Source organism: Scomber japonicus, chromosome 13, assembly GCF_027409825.1.
Source record: "Scomber japonicus isolate fScoJap1 chromosome 13, fScoJap1.pri, whole genome shotgun sequence".
Taxonomy (NCBI): Eukaryota; Metazoa; Chordata; class Actinopteri; order Scombriformes; family Scombridae; genus Scomber; species Scomber japonicus.
The window spans coordinates 16053004-16077267 of record NC_070590.1 but is presented as its reverse complement, the minus strand read 5'-3'; the positions used below and the strand labels follow the sequence as shown (position 1 = coordinate 16077267).

The window sequence follows — 24264 nt, the reverse complement described above, 5'->3', positions numbered from 1 at the left end:
ATGTGAGAAAGCATGGGCAGCCTGTGGAGGTGCAGCACTGATGTTAAATGAAGCATGAGGATCATTATGTATAAACACCTTCATATGCTAACGAAGCATACGTGTTGATTTTATTTAGATTGAGAAATGGCTCCGGATATACCTCATTAGCAGGTGTTTAGAGAAGACTAATGATATAGGTTGGTTGTGTCCCAGCTGAACCTCTCAGAGAGAGCTTAGATGTCATGCAGACAACAGGATTTAACCAGTAGGACAACCAGCTTAGTCTTGTCAAAAAAGAGCTTAACGTGGTGAGTACACATTCAGATTTCTGCAGTCACAAATTTAAAAACAACAGACTGGTAAATGACAAACAGATTATTCTGATCATGTTGGATAATGGTTTTAAAAGCATCTTTTGAAATACTAAACTGTGTATTTGCTTTTTGTTACATCATGATTGTTTTACTCACTGATTTGAGGTGCAGTTAAGTGAAGTGTGAGCAGTTTTTGCAGATGAAAACACAGCATCAGTGAGAAATGATTGTTAATCACACTGACAGACTGACAGCACCAGCAAAAAAAAAAGAAATCCCTGAGTAACTGCAGTTGCACATTTTGACCATAGGATGTCACTATATAGATGATTATTGTAGCACAGTGTGGTGTACAGTATGTGCAGTGATGATCAAACTTAGTTTTTTGTGTTTTTATTTAGAGGAAATCAAACTTTCTGCTTTTAGTGATAAATCAATGAGTCATTTCAAAACTATTTTCCACTTAATGAACTAGAACATCCTTTTCAGCTTTGGCTGGTTACATTTAAAAAAAGAACAATACTAAAATAAAATCACAAACAACTTTTGTATGTATGATAAGTGCAAGATGTATTTTATTAGTGGCAATGACAAAAAATGATGTGAGTCCTTTCTTCTAATTGCTACAAAGAAGACACATATTACATAACAGAACAGGTAGTAGGTTAAATACAATATCAATTAGTTAACACAAATATTGCAGTTACCAGTCTATGATAATGTGCTTTGCTTTTAAAACAAATATATAAAGCACATAATGAGAACTGCAATTAAATATGAGGGAAACAATTGAGCAAATGAACACATTTCTGAGATTCAAACTAATTCAAACATATACTGGACTGTTTAATAGTATTAAGTAGTGTGAGAGGAATCAGTCATGCATAATTTGGCACTGAAGGTGTTGTAGATAACAGATAGTAGTGATTTTGATGTACAGATGACACTGTGTGAGAATATTGTGAAGAAACAGGATAATGTGCTTTGTAGAAATTTTAAGTGCAGGCTATTGAAAACCAAGCTGTGTTGATAGACCTCCCCTTGTTCTCTTCAGTGCAGGGATAGCCTCCCAGCAGACTGCCCTTGATGCTGCTGAACTGCTGTCAGATTGCTTGGAAAGAGAAATTCAGAACTACTGTAGCATATTCTATATATTATAATTTGTGACATACCCACTACTGTAAAATATAAAATCATCAATTTAAATAATGATATATTCAAGCAAGAATAATCTTATCCTGGAGCCAGAGCTGCAGAGTTGCATCATAGTATGACCTTTATTATATCTACTGTTCCACATACAATAATTATGTTAAACTTAAGGGTAAAAAGAGTTTATATCCCTTGGGAACCTGCTCATTTGTGCTGACCTGCCTCTAGAATATGCTGCATACATCTTGTACTGGTTGTTAAACCTTTCTGCTTTTCATATAGATTCCTCAGTGTCTCCATCACAGACACAGTAGTGTTTAAGGTGAGGTATCTCTTCACTTCCTGTTTCTGCACTACTAATACATTATATTGTTGCCATGATGAAGTTAGATATGCGGTGGCGGCGCTTGAACAGTTTAATTCTGTCATTATCTATTGCATACTGTGTGCTGCCATGAATGTAAGCATGATGATCCAGTGATAGAAAAGTACTTGATGTTATGTTCAAAGACCCTCTTGTTATAGCAACAGGAAGAACTGGAAGTGATGAGTGCAGGAAAATATGAAGATCTTTGGTTCAGGGCCTTATAAGAGCAAGAATCCAGCCAGTTAAAGTGTCCTTGAGCAAGATACTGACCCTCCAGGGTTGTTTAGTAGCTGACCTCTGACCTCTGAGCAGTGTGTGGAGGAGGGGGCAGTAAAAACATTGTATGCCACTTACAGGCATTTGTCATGTAGAGATTAAGTAAAACAGGACTTTAACACATGAAATAGAACCAGAGTTATGTGGAAACCTTAAATATTTCCACTAAAATCTTGCCTCATCTGCTCCTTAGGGATTTAATGAAAAGAAAAAAAAACTTTCTCCTCTGATATTGTTTTAGCAGACACTGTAACCTTTAAATACCTATAGCTGTTTTTAATCCAAATAAAATCAAGGCTAATGCTTCATTACTCTGTATTTTTACATAATGATCCTCATGCTGCTGCTGTTAATTTTTTTTATTAACGCAATTACCAGGCTCTTAGTGGACGAGGTCAGAGAGGTCTAATTACCCTGCGTCATGCTGGTAAATAGTTGGAGGTGTCTCTGAGCAGGTGGCCCTGGAGGTAAGAGGGAGACATGGGGCATACCGAGGCGGGCAATTACTGGATGAATTTCACTTTAATAAATGTTGAGCTACATTTGGAAATTCAAATAACAGAGCTTTCTGCCTAATGGGTGCTGCACTGAGGCCACTTGAGCAAGAAAATGATCTGAAAGAGGGTTTAATTAACACAAGCTACATGATCCAGGGAGCGCGTGACAGAATGTTAAAGTGAGGGGGAGAGCACACAGCACAGGGATAATATGAAAATTAGTGAGGAGGAGTGTGAGATGGGGAAGGGGAGGGGGTGGGTTGGGGTGCCAACTTTTATTTCACAGATTTAAAGTCTAGAATTTTCCCCTGTTTTCGAACAATACTACAGATGCAGGACCGTCACTGTGTTGCCAGTCGAGGAATAAGTACCCAGATTATTTGCTTAAGTAAAAGTATCGATACAATCATGTAAAAAATAATCTGCGTTCCAAATTAAGTATTGGTCAAACAACAAATATGCTTTAAGTATGAAAAGTAAAAGTATTTGTTCAGCAGAAAAATGACCAATTATTACTAATACTAATGCACTGATGATGGCTGAGGTGGCACTAGTTTGAACTATTTTACAGTTATGTGGTTTAGTCCTGTGGTTCCCAACTTAGGTGTAGAGACCCCTACAAAGGGTCACAAGGTACATCTGAGAGGTTGGGAGATGATTAATGAGTGAGGAAAGATAAGAAAACAAAGACAAGCTACACAAATCTGTATTCAGGCTTTAAATGCTTTGAATTTTTCTCAAATGTTTTGCTTTATTGTGAATAATGTGATAATTTTTTGTATTTGAGACTCAAATAATTTTAAGTTTAAAGAGGCCCACAACACTTTTTTTGGGTAACTGGTTGAGCGTCTCTGTAGCCTGATAATCTGAATTTTCTACTTTGTTTCACTTGAATTTTCAGTCTCTCCAAACAGGCGTCATTTTTTTATTGACATGGACGCAGTAGCAGTTGCTGGGAGCAGCTAATTTAACGTTTTCATGTGTCAAACAAAGATACGTCAATGTTAGTTATATATGTCAATTAACAGCAATCTGTACAGCTGCTTTGTCCGACTATTGTGGCAATTTTTCTCTTGCTATTTTTCTGACTCTGGCACAGGAAGATGACATCCCCGTTTTAAACCCGACTAAGACAAAAATCTCCCCTGTTGATGTTTAACTGGATTGATATCTGCTCACTGAGAAGGCTAAAACATACTTAACATAGTTTTCATAGTCATCTAACCGTTCCTTGATAGGGAGGCATCTGCATTATATGTTCCTCCACTTATTTATTCAGGTTTTCCCTTAATCTATCTCCCATCTGAAGAGAGAGCCTATTCTGAGATTGCTGTAGATAGCAAAAACATTGCTGCAAATGACAGTTAAACTCTGAAATAAATCTTCTATAGGTTCCAGCTTTCTGATGATGCACCACACTTTTAAGTGGTTCCTACTGTTGACCCTGTAATTTCTATACACCAACTGCAACCCTGCTACCTCAGCCCAACCCCCCCAAAACTCAGTAGGGTTATACAGTAAGTACTCTCAGCTATTTATAGCTGGCAGTACTCAGATGAGATGTTGTTTGAAGGGAAACCTGGAAGGATGCATATGTACATGAGATAGCTTACCCTGCAGTGACATAATCACATGTTTGAAAAGTTGCAACACACATAATTCAGTGTTGCACCTGCATTATGTGCACAGATCACTGAAAGGACTCTGTTTTAGCCTGTAGCTGCTGTCACTTTTTATGTTTTTAGTGTTTGTTGCACGAGCTGCACTAAAGCTTCACCGTATAGGTCTGTGTTGTGTATAGAGGATGTGGGGTTTTGTTTTTGTTTAAACAGTGTATATGTGTGGTTTTGTGCATGTAAGGTCCTCATGGTTTTACACACCGCAGTCTCCCTCCACTCTCCACTGAAGCTAAAAGCCCCGAAACAGAACGGTAATTGCCCAATTAGGGCCCTCGCTCTGTGGGCCGCAGAGCACTATGCGCCTCCACATGCTCACAGAGTCAGATAATTGAGCTGAAAGCAAATGAACGGATGGCAGACAAACAAGCTACTAGAAAATAATTACTTGGAGTGTTTCTTTTCAGTACCTGTACAGCGAATTTCATTATTGTCAATAGCCTCTAAAGCTGCTCGAAACGGTGGTATTTGTCATTTTCATAGAGACTTGATAATGACATTAATTTGTCTTAATGGGTTGGTTCTATTGTTAAAAATAGTAAAATGAGCAGAAATTGTCCTTCCTCAGCAGGTAGAGAGGACTTCACCACACTCCCGCCAGGCATGAGGAGATAATTTGGTGTGCTTGTCAAATTTCCAATAATTTGTTATATGAAACATGAGTAATGCTAATACCATTAATGTCCATTTTCCTCTAAATTCATTACTGCCCTTTTTCCCTTTTATGTTTTTAATGCCTCTGCCATTTTTCTGTGCTTCAAGAGGTTATACCAGGACTGATTAAAAACATGCACATTTGGACTTTTGCCTCATACGCAGACCCGCATATATGCACGCATATGCACATCATCAAAAACATCTGTAAGATATGCCAGTCATCAGTTGTCCTCCCAAACAACTGAAGTGTCTGTTAAACATGAAATATCAGTTCAGTTTGTTGGAAAAGGTTACAGTCAAGCAATAATACTCTGACAGCAAATCAGCTTTAAATGAAATCGTTTGTAGTAGATTGTGGATTTGATGTTTTTATACATGTACAATATATTTTCTGCGTTAACCTGAGTATTCCCAGATATATATTGATATTGATATATCAATATTAATTTTTCCTCTATACACACAGCTGATTGCATGTGAATAATATTCAGAACATTTTACTCTCACACTGTCTATTCTTTAACATGTTAATTTTGAACTAAAAATATATTTGTACAGTATCTCTGAAAAAAAAAAGACTTGACTGTGATTAAATAATAGTATATATTAAAAGATTCAGTTACCCAAGACGTGTGTTTTGTTCTGAATAATATACTGAAAGATTATACTCTCAGAAAATATTAAAAAGCAGACCAAAGATTAATTGTCCAAAATACTCAAAATTTGAGAATATATATTTTAAACAAACACTATAATAACTATTGAGTTACAGCTCAGTCACTAAGATTTTGCATTTGTATTGAAAATTTTACTTGTCTTTATTCAAAATAGGGAGAAATAAATGAGAGCAGTCTGATTTTAGATAATCTATGTATATATTTTTAAATTATACAATGCAAATTAATGATTATTTCATGATTGTAAAATTGTTATAATCATTGTAGTGAAATTGTAATACTAATGTAGGAATGCGTGAACAATACAAAAGCTGTTGAAGGAAGAAATAAATCAAAACTAAGGTGAACTAAATCAAATGTATATGTCCCATTTTATTATTATTATTAATTAAAATTAAACATGAAAAAATATTTAAAATAAAATGTAATTTCACCCCACAAAAAAAAACAGAAAAGTGTTTAAACTTTGAAAAGAGGGACAGTGTTGCTAGAGGCAGCACTAAATCTGCCTGCCCTGCATATGACCCTCCAGCATCACTGTGACAAAAACATCAAGAGATGTCCTGAACTTGTGCAGACAGTGAATATTTTGTTGTTACTGTGTGGAAACGGCAAGATGAACAATTTCTCTTCATTCCTCCTCGTACTTCCAACAGTCAGTAGTGTTGTGCTCTGAAGTGGGAGCAAGAGGAGAATGGCGGTACAATTGTGCAGATATCATTTCATTTCTGCTTTATGATTTCAGTAAATGTAAAGGAGAAGATGTAAAACAGTGAGCTGTAATTGAGCTCTTGTTGGCACAATATTGCATTTAATAAAACAACTTTACCTTTCAGTACAGAAATGTTATTTGAGGAAATACAATAATGCGTCAATGCTGTAGGAACTTATTACTGATGAAAAAGATAAATGTGGCCACATATGGACATTTTTTATATGGAGATAAATCATGAGTCTGAGAATTTAATGAAAACTGTGATTTCATAATTATGAGAACAAAATGTAATATTGGTAATAGGAATTACTATAAAACTAAGACTTTTTTTCCTCATAATAATCCAAACACTTAATTTAAAAATAATAATAATTTAATTTACTTTAAATATAATTTAATGTGGCCACTTAATGCTCTGCCTGATTGTCAGATGAACTGCCCTTAACTGATCTTTCATACTTTCACATCACTGAACAACATTAAAATGTTTCTTTGATAATTACTTCTGAGAAAACCTTTGTTAAATACCTAAACTGTAAGGGACTTAAATGTAATTCCTTTCAATTGATAGTATTATATGCACTGCTCAGTATTTACTGTGTGAGTGATGTGAGTTTTCTTAAATGAGCAAACACTCAATCAGTAATTTTATCAGCCTGCAGAGGGCGCTAATAAAAACAATTAGTTAATTAAAGTTAGTTTTAAGTATTGGTCTGTAATAGGTTCAATGTAAGTATATATAAAAATCAGCTGATTTTTATTAATTGTCAACAAAAGTAAATGTAATGGTAAAGTACTGAAACAATACCAAGTTTCACTGATAAAGTGTAATTTTGCAATGAAAATAAAAAAAGGTTACCAGTGCTTCCAATCAGACATCTGAAGGTCAAGATAATAGAAAATGGGCAAGTCACAGCACAAGATGACTAGATTTCACTTCAACAACAAATTATTTTACTTCCTTTAAAACCTTCCATTAATAAATTAACAGAGTTAAAAATGACTTTTTTTAGCAGTTAGCATTCATGAGAATGCCAGTTTGTCTTTTTGAGCTCCTTGTCATATGTCACAGTGATATTTGGCATCCTGACATATTCATTTTCTGCAGTAGAGATGTCGGAAGACGTTTTGGACTTGTTTTCACCCATCATGAATTTGTTTCCTCCATGGCAGAAGTTCAAAAGAATATCTGATGATTACATATTGTTTACACCCTAAAATAAGATGACCCCAGTTTTTTAGACGTATTTCAGAAAAATAATACCCATCTTATATTCAGACCAATTTGGTAATCCCTGTGAGCAAAAAGGACCAGACTGCTCTGAACGCTTGTTTTCCCATGTTTTTTAAAACTCTCAGCCTGAGCTGACGTCGGCTTGTGACAGATATCTTTATATAGTCATGTGCTGCACACACAGCGCAAGTTTACTCCACTCCACTAACATTATGGCATTTTCGTGCCCAGCCATGACTCGAACTGAGCTGGCACGCTCTGAGTATTTTTCCATTACACAGCACAGCAAAATACAATAACCTGTGAGAGGTGTGCTGGTCGACTGCAGCTCTTCATAAAACATTGTCATCATTGTGGCTGTTTCTGTTTGTACTATTCTTCTCTGCATTATTTCTAACTGATCTGTCGATAGCTCTAAATTTTTCAGTATCTTGTTATGTTGACTGTATTTTGGTGCTGTTACCAAAACTTTGCTAATTTGGTAAGGAAGATTATTTTTGTCATTTAAATGCTTTTAATATGTAGCAGTAAAGCAGGGAATGTTGGATTTGCATCAGAGGTAGATTACCACGACTCTGATACTTCTGCCCCGTGGCAATCTTCCAGACAACTGGCCAATATGTTGCAGCCCACATTCTGGTGACTAGAAGATTTTCCATGTGGCTGATTTTTCAACTTTCAACTAAAGCTTAATTGTTCATGTGAAAATTTGCCACGTGATATGGACATGCTTTTTTGTTTGACTCAAGCTCACCTACATCAGAAAATGTACCAATATGCAGATGGATGTGGTTCATGACCATATAAAGCAGGGGTGTCAAACATACGGCCCGTGGGCCAGAAGCGGCCCGCTGAGGAGTCCAATCCGGCCCACTTTTCTTCCTGTGTTCTTTTCCTTCCATCTTTTCTTCCCTCCTTCCTTCCTCTTTTTTTCCCTTCCTTCTATCTGTCCTTCATCCCTTTCTTCCTTCTATCTCTCCTTCCTTCTGTCCTTCCATGTGTCCTTCCTTCCTTCATTCTGTCCGTCCTCTCTTCCTTGCTTACTTACTTCCTTCCATCCTCCCTCCCTTCCTTTCTTCCATTTTTCCTTTCTGTCTTCTTTTTGTTCCTCCCTTCCATCTTTTTAATGATCCGGCCCACATGAGATCAAATTGGGCTGCATGTGGCCCTTGAATGAAAATGAGTTTGACACCCCTGATATAAAATGATATGGATCGACCTTTCCTGCAGTTGTAGGCTTCTCCATCATAGTCCTTTTGTGGTTGTATAGTTTCCTTCTGATTGCAAACATCTCAAGAGCCAAAGTAACCCACATTTTTTTCTTGAACAATGCCTACATGTTGTGTGTACATTTTGCACCTACAGCTTCTTTTATGGCTTTTTTTAACACGCAGAGCTACAGTTGCAACTTAAAGCTTACTTCACTTTGAGGTGAAGCTGCTTTGTTTTATCCCAACATCCCAACAAAGAATTTTCCAAATTGGCACAGAAGGGAGATGTATCACCAATCTGTACGGCTACATTTGTTGAAATAATTTCAATATAATTTTGATTCTCTCCAAAGATTTCAAGGAAAAACATCAGAACTTCCTTTCATAATGCAGTCTGATCCATTACCACCACTAACTATGGCTTAAAAAATAAGTAAGAGTTTATTCAGCACCTGAGGAAACTTAACATAATGAAATGAACAAAGGTGTGATTCATATTTAGGATTGTATTAAACTGACCAAGTATGTGCAATAAACTGGTTTCATTTTCTGTGCTGGCAGGCCTCCTGGTGCTGGCAGGTCTCACCAGCCTGTTTAGATGAAAGTAGATGGCAGCATTTTCTGGAGTGACTTACCTCTCAAAACCCAGCAGCTGGCTGGATGCACCGGTTCAAAACATGAACAGAAACCACATCAGTCAAATAGAGTCTTCAGAGACAGATAATCATTTCATTTTTTAGCATTGCAGAAACCAAAGAAAACTATGCTACCAGTCTGTCTTTAACCTGTCTCATGTACGGTATCAGTTACCTTTCAAATTCTTGTCTGTGATAATGAAGATTTGCTGAAGTAGATGAAAATGTTTTAAAAATGTACCAATATATCATTCCAGCTTACAATGAGTGATTCTAAAGTCATCATATTATCTATGATACATGTTGAGTAACATTAAGTTTTTAGGTTTCATCTCTAATACATAGTGACAATTACTGCCATTAGTGTTGACATTTATGCATGTCCATACATAATGCTGAGAGTAAAATGTGTTAATATTCATCTAAGTGATACTTCTGCCTGTATTTAGGTGCGTATGAGTCTTTTTAGATTGTGTAAAATGTCATAAAGTGCTGTGAGTGCCAGAGGATCGACATGATGACTGAGCCGATGATTCATTTGCGAGGCCTGACTCCTGTTTGGAGCTTCTTATGTAACACTCTGTTGGATAATACTTTTTTAAATAGAGACACTCTTGATTTCCACAAGACCACTGATGGGAAATGATGTCTGAGTGTGCGGTATCTTCGGATGATGCTTTAAAAACAAGAAACAAATGAAAAATAATGGGAATACGGGATACAAAATACATACTAAACAATCAGTCAATCAATCAATCTTTATTTATAGAGCGCTAAATCGCAACAAAAGTCATCTCACCCCACTTTACATATAGAGCAAGATATGTGATATAGTTTTGTGCAATGATAGGGTTCTTATCCTTGCAGTGAATAAACATAATATATACCTTGATAAAACAAGAAGTGTTGTACTGGATCATAATGTATAAAACTACATGCTAAATATTTATCACATTGTGAAGTTTTAAGGAGAAAGTAAAAGAAAACTTCTGCTAAATTGTCTAAAATAACTTTATTTGCTGCATGTTTCTTCAGGTAATTATTTACCTGTGTAGTCATGTGGCCCATTCGGATGATCTGAGGAGTAGTTTAAAAAAATGTACACACTGATAATGTAACCCAAAAAAGGCTGTCATGAGATAAAATGTTATGACTGTATTGTCCTTAACCATACTGCAATAGAGGGTTTTTAATGTAATGACAGCCTGAGCTTTACTGCTGGAACTGAACAAATAAACGTATTAGACAGTCCTGGAGTGGTTCTGTAAATACTGTAGATATAAAGTAGTTCCTGTTAGTGTTAGATACACAAAGTTCTGGAGAGGCATAAAAATAAGGTCGGGTGATAATTCAATATGATCATTTATTTAATAGATTTTCTCCAGAACCATGATATTACAATTTTATTGAATTACTGTTTACATGCTTCTGTTGCCCAACTTAATGACTCTAAGCAAGCTGTAATTAAGAGCTAAAAATGTTTTTTATTTTTATTCCAGTTTGGTCCTCAACAGTGGAATACAGTATTAATATAATATAATATCTCAACATCACAATAATATTGGAATTAACTGAGAAAGTTATGGTAGTTAAGGTTATTTTATGTTTGTGTTTATTGGGCATCCTGGTTTTCATCTGTTCCTACAACAAAAAGAAAAAACGTGCGCTTCAATTGAAATTTCACTGTTCACTGATCAGTCTTGTCAGATGTGATCTGCGTTTAAGTTTGTACTTCTTTTTACTTGCATAAAATGTAGATAGCATAAAATGTTTTTGATAATGCTGTTAAAATTTTTTTTAGAGTAAACAAAAGTCTGATTATACGGAAGCGTATTGCATTCAATTGAATTAAAAAAAAGTAGTAATTTATTTTTTGATCTGTTTTTCGAGGTAATTATTTCTGTTTTTAAGATTTTAAAAAGTTAGTAATTTTTTCTCTCCTGTTTTTCTGACTAATCTTTTTTCCTGTTTTTCTGGCTATTTTTTCCCCTGTTTTTTGGAGTAATTTTTCCTGTTTTAAATGCATCATCTTGTATCCATGGAGCATGCCATATATGTCCAGCTGATCCTGGAGAAACATTGCTATGTCCAGGAGATCTGAATGAGCTTTCCATCTGAACAACCGCAAAGTCTTCAGGTGCCTGCACAAGGTCGACAAACTAATAGTAATAACATCTATATGACTTAAAGACAGGACAATCTCCCAGTGTCTTAAACCCAGGTCAAAGTAAAACTTTATTAAACTAAACAAGTAGGTCATGTCAATGTGTCCAATGTTTTGAACATGCCCTCTAAACTCCGAAAATGACTCCGAAAAACCAAGCAATGACTCTGGAAAACAGAAAAAAAAACGAAATAAGAAAAACAGAATAATTACCTCGAAAAGCCATCAAAAAGAAATTAGACAGAAAAACAAAATAATTACCTCGAAAAACAGACCAAAAAATAAATGACTCAGAAAAACTGGATTTTTTTTATTCAAGTGAATGCCATACGCTTCCATATGATTCCAATCTTTCTTGTTAAATCAATTTTCCTTAAATATATGTTTTATCTTTAATTTATTACTGGATGTTGTTCATTATATCACCCCCCTGTGCATATACGGCAATAGACACACACTAAACATTAACCAAGTATTTAAATTAAATTGAAAGGATATGCCCAGTGTCTCATTTGAATAATTCATTGATGGTGTATCTCCACCTGCTTCTGCCTCCCTGCCAGTGTCTGAATTTGTGTGACTGAGGGGCTGAACGGTGATGTGTGACACACTCCTGATGAAAAATAACAGTGGCCCTCAGATCTGCACAACGGCTGATGAAGAATCACTGACTTTTATTGGTGCCGAATAAAAGGATGTGATGAAAGAGTCAAAGGCTGAGGGAGAGAAAGAGGGATTCAGAGGGAGGGGCGGAGGAGTGCAAAACAAGGCCCCATCCATCACATGAGTTGAGAAGACACATTCCAGTGCCCTTAGCAAGAGGATACATTCACTCAAAGTCACAATGGAGGGGGAATCTGGGAGAAGCTGGGAGGGGCATCCATCAATACACAACCTCACCCTTGGGCTCTCTGTGCGCACAAACTCAATGCCCCTTCCAGTCCAATTCAGTTCCCTCTATAGGCATGACAAATGTACATTTTGCCGCCAATGAATGCGTTCATACTCAAAACAACAAAACAGATGAAAAACAAAATCACGGCATGGATGCTTATAGTTGAAATTTTGAACTACCCTTTTTCTCTCCCTCCCTCCCCTTCCCTCTTTCTGTCTGTCTCTCTTTCTCTCTCCGTCTCTCTCATTAATCGGAGTTGGAGAAATTTGAGCTGGGGTGGCAGGATATCTCTGTCTGGCAGAGTTAGTGGGGATTTTAGGGTGGAGGGAGCAGGTGATGGCTTTCTGGAGTGCACTCATTTACACTCCTCCCTTTCTCTCGCTGAGCAGCGTGAAGAGGTGGGAGAGATGAGGGGCCGCCTCCTCTCACTCCTGTGAGCTGCACCTGCCAGGGGTGAGAGGATCAATTGTGAACTCTGACCTTGTACCTTCCACAATGCCCATTTATTACCCATACAATGTAATATATACATCATACATCCAGGATGGACCAAGTTATGGAGCTATAGAAACAACCTTTCATAAGTGGAAGACAAGTAGATTTTAAACAAGGACTCAGATATACTTAAAAAAAGAAGCTTAAACAGCTTTCTTCATTAGAGACCCTAAACATTAATCAAGCCTGTTTTCCATCATAATATTAAAACGTCTGTAGTTTTACTTCACTGCTTCTCCCCATGTAAGTATCCAGTGTCAGTGTTTTAGCAATCTTGTGTTTATTATACAAAGTGTTAAAGTCGTCACATCTTCCACAATGTGCACATACTTACATGAAACTGAACTTTAAAAAAAAATTAAAATCAAATAGTTGTGCAGTGAGAGAGACGGCTTAAAACAGAAAAAAACTACACTGTTCTCTCCTTTGGAAAAGAAAAACGTTAACAGATATTGACCTGTTACTAGTATTTGAAGTTCTTACTTGACTGCTTCATTTCACATCAGTGGCCGATTGTGGGTGCTTATCCATCTTGTGTTCATTATAAAAAGTGAGGCCTCTTTATTTTTTGATGTCATGTGTGCAGGCAGGCTCTCATAGCATTTTTGCTGGCAGCTCATTTTATCTGTGAACTGGTTACAAATGGGTATTATTCAGTGCTGAGATCCATTTTGGGTTTTGTCAGGACGTAGAGTGTGAAAGTTTGTGTCAGTGGACCCCTGGCCTAGACCAGCTGAAAGCCAGTGTGTTAGTTTCTATGGTAATGGAGAAATAGTAACTACCTCCCAGCAGCGTCCCGCCGCGTGTCGCCTCCTCAATAGAGCGCATCTGCAGAAAACTGAGGGACCCCGTGAGATGGGCAGTGACCCGTCATCACATCGACTCTCACATATACGGTCATATATAGACATTGAATTAGCCTAAATCTCTTTCACACAGCTTACGTCATAACTCTTGAGAGAAAGTTGAGACTGAGCCATATATTCCCAGTTCTGTCAAAAGCAGAGTGTGAGACTAGGAGTAAAAAGCCGTCACAGAGGTCATTAGGATGAGGAGGGGGGAGAGAAGTAAAATGAAACAACCACAAAGTGGGGAAAAAAATCTAACAAAAGCTGACTCCAAATCACAATGCCGGCAATAGAAATTTGAGAAGAAAAGGGGATATTGGGTTATGAAAATCATAAAGGGGGTCTGGTCTTACTCATGCAAATGTCCCTTAATGTCTCTGATTCATTGCATTGAAAGTGTTGCTCTCACCCAGGAGACAAACCAATTCCTTTAAAGAGTGGGTACAGTTTAACATTTAGAAACATTTAAAACAAAAACCTCTGGACTTTGCTTTAAAATAATGCTTAATAACTTAACTAAGACTTTTTTTTAATGTGTCTCTAAAAAAGGGGAGAGAATGGTACAACAATGGTTTAATTTATTTAAAATGTCAGTTTGTGCTGACAATCAAACATTTGTGTCCTGAAAAATGAAAACAATGCCAAAACAATAGTGACTCCTGAAAAGACACTAATGTGACATGAATGGAGAGGAAATGGGGCAAACCGCAGGAGGTCATTAATGAGAAAACCATAAACTTTAAGGAGTCACAGTGGTTTTAGTGTCTCCTTCCTTTAAGACTCTGAAGTGTTACTCCTGAAGTTCATCCAGATTCTGTTGTTGAGAGAAACACACTGTGAATGACATTAAATTGAACTGCTGGGCTGAAAATTTGTAAGTAATGGCTACATTAGTAGTTTTTTGAGTGTTTATCTCCCCCTCCCTGCTGCTCTAACTCTATGACCTCCCTCTTCCCTAACCCTTACCCCCCTCGGTGGATTCCCATGGGCCTCCAATTGACTCAATTAAATGAACACACAAATACCATATGTTTAAAGATGTTTTTTCTCAACCAAGCACAAAACAACTTGGCAGCTGCATCAAGGCCTGGAGCGATACTTTTGAAAAAAATTCAATAATAAAACTTCAGATTGTTGGAAATCATTATTATTATTATTTTCCTTCGAGTCTCTGTTTGAATCAGCCGTTGAGGAAAGCCCACTGGATAGCATAAAAAATGAAAAGTGAGAGAGAAAAACAACAATCAAAGGAAGAGTAAGAGTGAATGAGGGAGAGGGATAGAGGGGAGGATCAGAGAAGTGAAGTGAAAAGGAGGGAGGAGTAGGGAGTCTCCATCAGAAGTTGTAATACTGCTTTGTTTTTCCCACAATAAAGTCTCCTACATGTTGGCCTACAGCACAACACTCGGTGGAGAGAAACGAGGCAAACAGAACATTGCAAAAGACGCTTTGCATTCTTTCGCTTTTGTACTTGGGGACTGTTCGTGAAAGAGCAACAGACACAAAATAGGGAACAAAGGTGGGGGCAGTGTGGACGAAGGCACTATTACTGACATCCCCAGCACTTTGAACAACTTGTCAGTGCAGACACTGAAGTGACTGCATTCTGTCACATTTGTGTACAAATCCCCTTGAAAGGGCTTGGTGACCTGCCCATATCCCTTTATTGGGGTTCAAACGGCAAGAGGCATTCATTGTGTCTGGGAGAGTTCATTAAATTCATTGGTTTGACCTGTTATTTCTAGGCCAAAAGTCTGCTGATTTGGAAAAATGTGAGTCAACCATACGTAATAGCCTACTGACCTTCGCAGGGTAACAAACCCCTTTGAAGGGCATTTCAAGGCTTTTATCTGAATAGAGTCAAAGGGAAAGTTTGAGACATATCTATACCAGAACCAATGGATTTACATCAAAAGGGAATTTGAAATAATCCAAAGATATTTAGACCTTTAATGGCTCTGTGGAGTTTTTCTGACAATATTTTGACCAAACCTCCAACATCAAATTATTTTACGTTCATGAGGAAAGTGTGAGGATTGATGTAATGTGTGTCAGAAGACACAGCTGGAGAATTGGGAGTTGACAAATGTATTGTGTTAGCATGATAGCTATTGAAGGGTAAATGGTACTGGTCTGTATTATTTGTCTCATTCTGAAGTCAAAAAAGTTCACAGAAAACAGACTTTACCATTTTAGTTCCCACAACATCACCACATTTAGATGTAAATTTCCTCATTAGGAGGGCTGGACTGTCACGTTTGCATCAATTTCCCATTCATTCTTGTCAAAAATCGGGCCAGCATCCCTTTTTCTGCTGAACTTCGGAATTTGAATTGGAGAAATTGAGTTTTCATCCTAAACTTCTTTAAACTTGGCAAATTCTATTGAGCTCAAAGTATAAAGTTAAGTTACAAAGTTATAAAAGGAATCGCAAATGCTTAAAGAGGAATGTCGATATTAGCAGACCAGTGATTTCTAGAGTTAGCTGTGTTCAAATTTACAACCACAAATGTGAGAAGCAAGTTGGCAATTCAAATGTTTAAATGTGTGTAGAAGTAACTCCAAGGTAGAGTTGTTGGGGTTTTTTCTGTAGTGTCGTCAAGGATGCCCATCATATAAATGTGGAAAAAAAATCAAAAATATTGATGGCAGAAAGGTCACGAATGTATCTAACAACACTAAAAACCAACTTGTATTACACTTGGTTGCTGTAGTTTTAGACCTGACAGCCACTCTGAGACTGTAAGGCCGGTCTCAGAGACAGGCATAGCTATGAGGATGCACCTAGCAACTACACTTGGCCTGGACTCAAACACATCAGAAAGATCTACATGTCAGACTGAGCCATCTATTCAGCCTCCAGATTAACTGTTAGGGGAGAAAAAATGTAGAAAAATATTAACTTTTATAATATAACTTTTATAATATAACTTTTGTCAGTCACAGCCATCCGATTGCTTGTTACTATGTTTTAGGAACAGTTTTATTATTTGCAAAAACTCTCTGCATGTTTTGTATGTGCTGTTTTTAATTCTGTTTTATTTTGTTAATTACCATTTGCATGTAATTTTAAACACAGAATTGTTGCATGCAAACTTCAGTGAATATGGTCGAATACAAAAATATGTGTTACAGTTTTGTAAAAGTTACATTTTTAAACATAGCTGACCGCAGAAATTACATTTCTGTGGGTCCATCACGACGGAGGTTGCTAGGAAACTTTTTATGAGCCATCTCAGTGAGACACGGCTCAAATTTGGCAAGTGTCAGCATGACGTATAATGCATCATTTGTCATATTCACAGCGCAGAGATGTTTCAATAATGCAGTGTGGCCTCTTGATTTTCATTGGAAGTGTTATTTGGTTTAAGTGTGTGCGCTGATTGTGTGTCAAATGTAATTTAACATTCCCAACAGAATTAATTCTACAAATTCAATATAATAAAGCCTTTATGTGAGTGAATATATTAACACAAAAAAATTAGGTGACAAAGAGCAACTCAACCTCACTGGCTTTGTGTTTACGATTTATTCTTATATCTGTATCTTGCAGTATTTAAAGATGTTAGTTTGTGATATCTGCCTGTTAAAAATGATGAGGACAGTCCGTCACTGATGATTGAAGGGTTTATTATTAGGTGGCTGTTTGAATTATTCATGTGGTCCCAGCATAAGGAGTTGAGTGAAAGCTTAGTAAAAAGTGAAAATCAACAAAAAGCACATGACATAAAACGCAAAAACTACCAAAAAAATGATCATGGAAGAGAAAGAGTTATGTTAACCCTGGAAGTTTTATTGCATCCTATCAAAATGACTAACATTGTTTTGGCTCAGTTATCTTTGCTTTGAGTTTGATTGACACTTGTGGAGGAAGCAGAGGATAACAAGTGATTCAGTCATGTTGTCTGACATTTAAAAAGAAGAAGGAGCACCAGTTTGTGACCTCCATTAGACATAATGAGTTTATTTTGTCCACATCCTCCTACATGCTTATTTTCACCACTTTCAGTAATTGTTGTTATCGCTGTAGTTTGCTCCCTTTTTTTAAAATTTGCTGGTCTCAGCTTAATCATCAATGTCCCTGGACTGAACTGAACTACACATGAACCCAAGAAGAAAGAATGATTGCTATAACTTCTAAAAAGAGTCTTCAGAGTGGTGTGAAGCTATTATTGCCTGCATTATGATTTCAAGATAGTAAGTAGCACTCTGGATTAAAGCAACGTTACTGCTGAAAACAAGATATTTGATGTGCAAAGCTATGTTTTCTTAAGTTTAATGAAATATAAAAGCCATATCTCCGGTGGACCATCTTAGTAACTGTAATTTTCTGAAAATGTTTTTCAGCCACTTAAATTCAGTCATAATACTCAAAGTGTGCCTCCAGGTTTTAAATCTCGTCCGTGATTTGTGGCTTTTAAAGAGAGTCATTCCTATATAGTCAGAAATCAAATAACTAGTCCAGGACTGTTTAAACAAGTCAACATCCTAAAAAAACACCCACTTTATTGTGCACAAGCCAGAAAATGACTTACCCAGTTTAATATGGTTTCTGTTCTTGAATACTGTCATGATCCTACTCTCAGATGAATCTAGAGAGTGAACTAAATGTACAGATGTGTGTTTTTCCTCACATATTCTCTTAAAATTCTTACTGTTTTGTATGCACTCTTGTCACAAAAAAGTCATCGTTGTCACTGAGATTTGGATCATAAAACGTTTCATAGAGCTGGAATTGTGAGAGTTCGGGCTTTTGAATGGTGTCTACGTAAAGATTCAACTGGTTGTTAATCAAACTATGGTAACAAGCCTCTAGGCTGTTGCATCAATGAAACACTGAATTGAACCATGTTTGAAAACCACATTATTGAAAACAATACAAAAAATGTAAAAACAATTTATTGTGCAGTGGAAAGAGTCTGTTTTTATTTGCTTGATGATTTGGTGTTTTTTGTAATTTAACTTAAAAGTAAAAACATTTGAGACAAGTTTAATTGCGAGGCCTTAATGAAATGGTCTCTTAAATATCTCCCCACCATATAATATTTGTATATTTATTATGAGATAGCTCCAGTTTCAAGATGCTATTAGTCACTTTTCATCATATTATAGATACAAAATACAGGATATCTTGTTCTTAAATTCCTTTTATTTACAACTTTAACAAAACTTTTTTGTGTTCATTCTAGTCCGTGTTCACCTGTGGAGCCCTTATTGCTGTCACATTATACCATCTCAACTGCATGCATCTCTTTGTCAGTCTCCCTCTCTCTTAAGGATTCATTAGTCCCTATAGACTCCAGCAGCCTAAACATATTGCACCATTCAGCCGGTACTTATGTGTCATCTGTTATCTATTGGACTGGTGTTTGTGGTGAGCATATGAATGATAATCAGGCCTTTGTGTGTCCATAGAGGTGCAGCAGGATCTGCAGTCTGTGATGTTGCCTCAGGGGGAGATTAGGAGGGGCAGCCGGCCCTCTGTGTCACGTCGACAGTCACAGCGCCCATCCACGGCTGGGCCAAACCCCACTGGGACCTTAAATCCTGTTACACTGTCAGCTAAAACCATCATTTGTATTAGAGATGTGTGGGTGTTTAAGTGTGTGTACATATTAAGCGAGGGGGGATAGTATCTTAAACTATGAATTATTCATACTAAAAGAAAAGGAGATATTGACTACATCTCCATAAACAGACTGCTCTCTTTATGTCATCAGGCACGAGATCTTTGGGTATAATTGCATAAAAGCCCCTGAAAATGTGCTTCTCCAACAGGCACAGCAGGCACTGGTCAGCGTTATCATCAGGGGCGAATTTGAGTGATGGCAATTGTTCCAACTTAATATCTTATAAATAATTTACTATTTCAGGGGCATTTACTTTGCCCCCCTATCAAACATTAACGTTAAGAAGCTTTACCAACCCACAGCTGTATGCTAGTTACAGAACACATGAAGCTATGCTGAATTAGTTTGGCACTCTGCTTTGGGAGGGAAAACACAGATGTGATGATGCATGATCATAAGTGGCTATAGATGTACTATATTTTTGTAGCTTGGAAGCAGTGCAAAAAAATGTAATACAGCCTTTATAATGTGAGTGGGCTATTTCCCTCGATTATTTATCTATCTCAGTAACAAGTGATTATGGAGAATGAGATTCTTTGCACTTCTGGCCCGCGCCTCCAGAGGGAGGTCAAAACTATTTGTCAGTCTCCAGTTGGGATTGCAAATTAGGATGAGCCTCCCTGCGTGACGACCCATGAAACCTCTATTCCTATCCACAGGGTGACTTCTGTACATAATTTGAAAATTAGAGCCTTTGATAACATCTTTATGTCGAGCAATACATCAAGCTGCCAACAGCCATCCAGCCTGTCTGCGGCGGTGAAAAAAAAGAAAAAAAGCTGCGTTTGTGTTTAAGCCAAATTACGCATTTAGTGTGTTTTATTCAATTTGGCAAACTCTTGAGGATGAGATAGTGCTTTACCATATGATAAACACAATGCTGTTTTTAATGGTTTGTTTTTAAACAGGTCATTAACTCATTAGCTAACTAATTAAGAATCTGATAGGATTGTATTTACAGGTTTCAGACATTGCAACATGAATACTAAATGGCAAAAAATGCTGGCAGTGAAAGAAAAGAAAATGGCTCTAGCAGATATAACAGGTTTTTTTGTCTGAATGACTAGATATCGTTAAAGGGTTTAACTGCTCCTAATTTGTACCTACTTTAATGGCGCACCCTTATTACAGGTCGTGCCTTTATGGAAGATTAGTGGTGTGAAGCTGAGCACATTAGGCCTCTTTTATGAGGAGATAAACAGATAGCATCACACCGTCATGTGTTTTGGGAGCTGAAGAGCTCATTCCCCGGACATGACAATTTATGGGTAATGATGCAGATGACATGTAAAGCAACAGCTGACTAAAATCAACCTAAACAGACAAGGGAACAGTGGACTGTGATATTTAATGAATTATCCCTCCAAAATAAAATTAATACTACAGATATTTTGTCCTCATAACGTCCCGCGAAGCTTTAGCTCGACCTTATAGCCCAGTTTAGGATGTAGTTAATGTATTTATCACTCATTTTAAGATATGAACAGATTGTTGGTTCGTGGTCCCTTACATAAGAGAGAGAAATATAAGCTCGGAGGAAGAGAAATCACATTCCACTATTTACTCACACATTACGGGTCCCGTCCCTTTGAAAGTCTTGTTCAGAGAGCCTTAAAGTGAAAGAAAATGTTTTCCTATTACTTAATTCAATCAGAGCGCGAGGCGGGGGCTTCACGCGCCGCGCATTGGGCTCCTCTATGACAGAGTCGCCTTTGTTGCGTCTATCCGCCGCTGTCACACACTTTAATTCGACTCTCTTTCTCTCTCATTGAAAACCCTCCACAATGACATTCAATAAGGGCCACAGAGTGAAAACCTGGTTATTTTTACATATTCTTTCCCCCGACTCGGCAGGGGCCCGAGCAAAGGAATTAATCACTGCTCTTTAACAGCACTGCCTTCAGGCAATGACTTGTCCCTTTTTTTGTGCCCAGAAATGACACATTAACCTTAAAATGGATATGCATAAACTTTACATTCAGCTGTTGCATTTTATGTTTGCGCTCAACGCTGTCAGTAAAGTAACCACACATGTACATGAGACCTGACAGGCTACACATAACGAATAATCACATACACAATTTGGATGGTGGGTGTTTATTCATAAAAAAGACATGAAAGAGTTATGTTTATACTGGTTTACTTTACCTTGTCGTGATCTCACCAGATAATACAGACATAATGAACATATCATTTTATAAGACATAGGGAAGGATTCTGTAATTTCCCTGCTGTTGTAAATTATCTGAAAGTTTTCACGAGTTTGAAGACTATAATATATAGTAACGTATACGTATACAAATATCTAATATGCTGCTTTAATGTCTAAGACAAAACATGAATATATACACTGGCTTTCCGAAAGTGAGAGGAACGTTTTCTCTCGCAAATTTAAGCTGTGCTCTATGATAAAATGAGAGTGATGATAAAAGGGAGAATGGGCAGTGCCGCCTCTTGCGGCGTGGGTGGGGCTGACAAGAATAGACTACATTATGCAGTTCATTTAGTTAACAAGTGAAATAATGGGGAAGCGTGCAGTGGGAATGCCGAGAGAAAGGCACAAAACCCTATTGAGAGCTCTTGGCCGCTTACAGCGTAACCGTCACATGGCCGAACCGAGTCCATGGCGGCTATTTAAGGAGCAGTCGGTGCGCCTTCAGCACCACTTCGCTGTCCACCGTCCCGAGGAGAGCACGCACACACCACTACGCTCCGGGCTTCAACTTTAACCACGCTGAGCAACAAGTCTGCAAACATGCCGAGGTCTTTTCTCGTGGATTCCTTGATTTTAAGGGAGGCCAGCGACAAAGGAAACGAGAACAACCCACCTTTATTTCCTTACGCCGTGCACTCGCCTCACCACCCGCACGGGCTGGCCGGCGCCTGCCACTCCAGGAAAGCCGGACTGCTGTGCTTCTGCCCGCTGTGCATGACCGCGCCCCAGCTCCACCCGTCCCCACCGACACTGCCGCTCCTAAAGGCATCTTTTCCTCCCTTCACCTCACAGTATTGCCACTCAGCTCTGTCGAGACAACACTCTTCATCTAACAGCGTCAACCTCAGCCACGGACCGGGGATATATCAAGCTGCGTACTCAGTCCCAGACCCGCGACAGTTCCACTGCATCTCTATCGGTGAGTAGTTTGACTTAAGGAGAGCTGATAAGTAAACAAGGCCACATGTTACCTGCTTTTATTGTTATATCTGTGTGGCTGACCATCTCATTCATCTTATTTTCACAGAAAACAGCAACAGCAAACTTCAGAGCAGCAAGCGCATGCGCACCGCCTTCACCAGCACGCAACTTTTGGAGCTGGAGCGAGAGTTCACCTCCAACATGTACCTGTCCAGACTGAGGCGCATCGAGATCGCCACATACCTGAACTTGTCCGAGAAACAGGTGAAAATCTGGTTCCAGAATCGCAGAGTGAAGCACAAAAAGGAAGGCAAGAGCAGCGGCCAAAGGACTGGATCACATAACTGCAAATGCTCGTCCCTGTCAACTGCGAGATGCTCGGAGGAAGAGGAGGATGACATTCCCATATCTCCTTCCTCCTCAGAAAAGGACGACGTGGACCTGTCCGTCTCTCCCTGAACTCCATCCTGCCTCCCCACTGAAAGATTTTGGTCCTCATGGTTTTGAATACAGCCAAAAAAAGACTGTTCCTCTTGCGTTCAGTCGTCTGTACATAGAAAGAGAATATTTAATCAGGGAATTGCCCTGAATTATTGTATAGCTGTATACATGTTGTACGTTTTGTATGTAGTTTTTTTCTGAAAACGGTCCATTTGTTGTTGCCAATCCTATGAGTATGATAGGCACATTTGTAAAGACAAACCCAAAAGACAAAAAAACAATAGCAACATTGTTTCTTAGTACTTTGGGGAAGACAGTATTTTGTATACATGATGAATACTGGTTAGATTCATTCTGTGTGGATGGAACTGTGACTTTAAAACTTGGAAAGCTGGAGAGAAATCCTCTCACTGTCACATCGCTGAGATCACCCTGAAATTATATCTTCAGTGTAATTGAAAAATATTTATTTATTTAAAAATGTTGATACTTAAATAAAAATATTTCTGAGCGGTATATTCTATGTTGTCGTGTGAGTTAAATGTGTTGGTCTTTACGCGCCACTGAGCGCGCACAGTGGAGCTCCATAAGACTCCAGACAGGTTGATATGAACTTTACTGGCTTCAGAAATTCAAAGGAGGGGAAATGTTGGTGTTGTGAATGTAAGATAATGACAACACTGTGTGATAGGCTTTGGTTAAAAATGCTAACATTAATTACAACCTCTACATATTTAAACTGCCTGCATTGTATGTGGCAATGATGTGCAGTGCACTATTAGATATCTTCAGACTTTCTTTTCAATTTTAAAACATATATTTCACCTTACATTAAGGTAAAGCTGCGGTGCAAAATGAGTGTTTGGGGTTGATGTTGTGAGAAGATTAAAAAAGAGGTTTATATTTTTCGCTAAGAGTGCCAAAAAGAAATTGGGCAATAGTAATGTTTCTGAGATTCTTAGCCTGTCTTGCAAACTGCAGACAAATAAAATGTGCTTGTGTATTTTGGGTACATTAGGCCATATAAGCTGAACTACATCCTGAACGAGTAAATTAAATGCTCGGTAATCTTTATCACGCAGAGGTGATAAAGACATTGTTAAGAGGTCTTCTTATGGGCTTTCCCTGGGGGACACTCAACCCAGATATATCTGCCTGGTCCTTTTCAAGTTTCATCCCGGCTGAAATGATCTGTCTCGTGTGACTGAGTTAATAATCACCGTGGGTGTATAATGATGCATCAAGAGTGTGCATATCTTAAG

At 37.8% G+C, this 24264-nt stretch overlaps 1 protein-coding gene across 1 annotated transcript; it reads left to right on the top strand.

The window, feature by feature from the left end:
- Positions 1 to 22180: 22180 nt before the first annotated feature.
- gsx1 (GS homeobox 1) lies at positions 22181 to 23020 on the top strand. The gene is made up of 2 exons (XM_053331948.1): positions 22181 to 22559; positions 22668 to 23020. Exons 1-2 carry the CDS (start codon positions 22181 to 22183, stop codon positions 23018 to 23020), a joined length of 732 nt encoding a protein of 243 aa, XP_053187923.1.
- The last annotated feature ends 1244 nt before the right edge of the window (positions 23021 to 24264 follow it).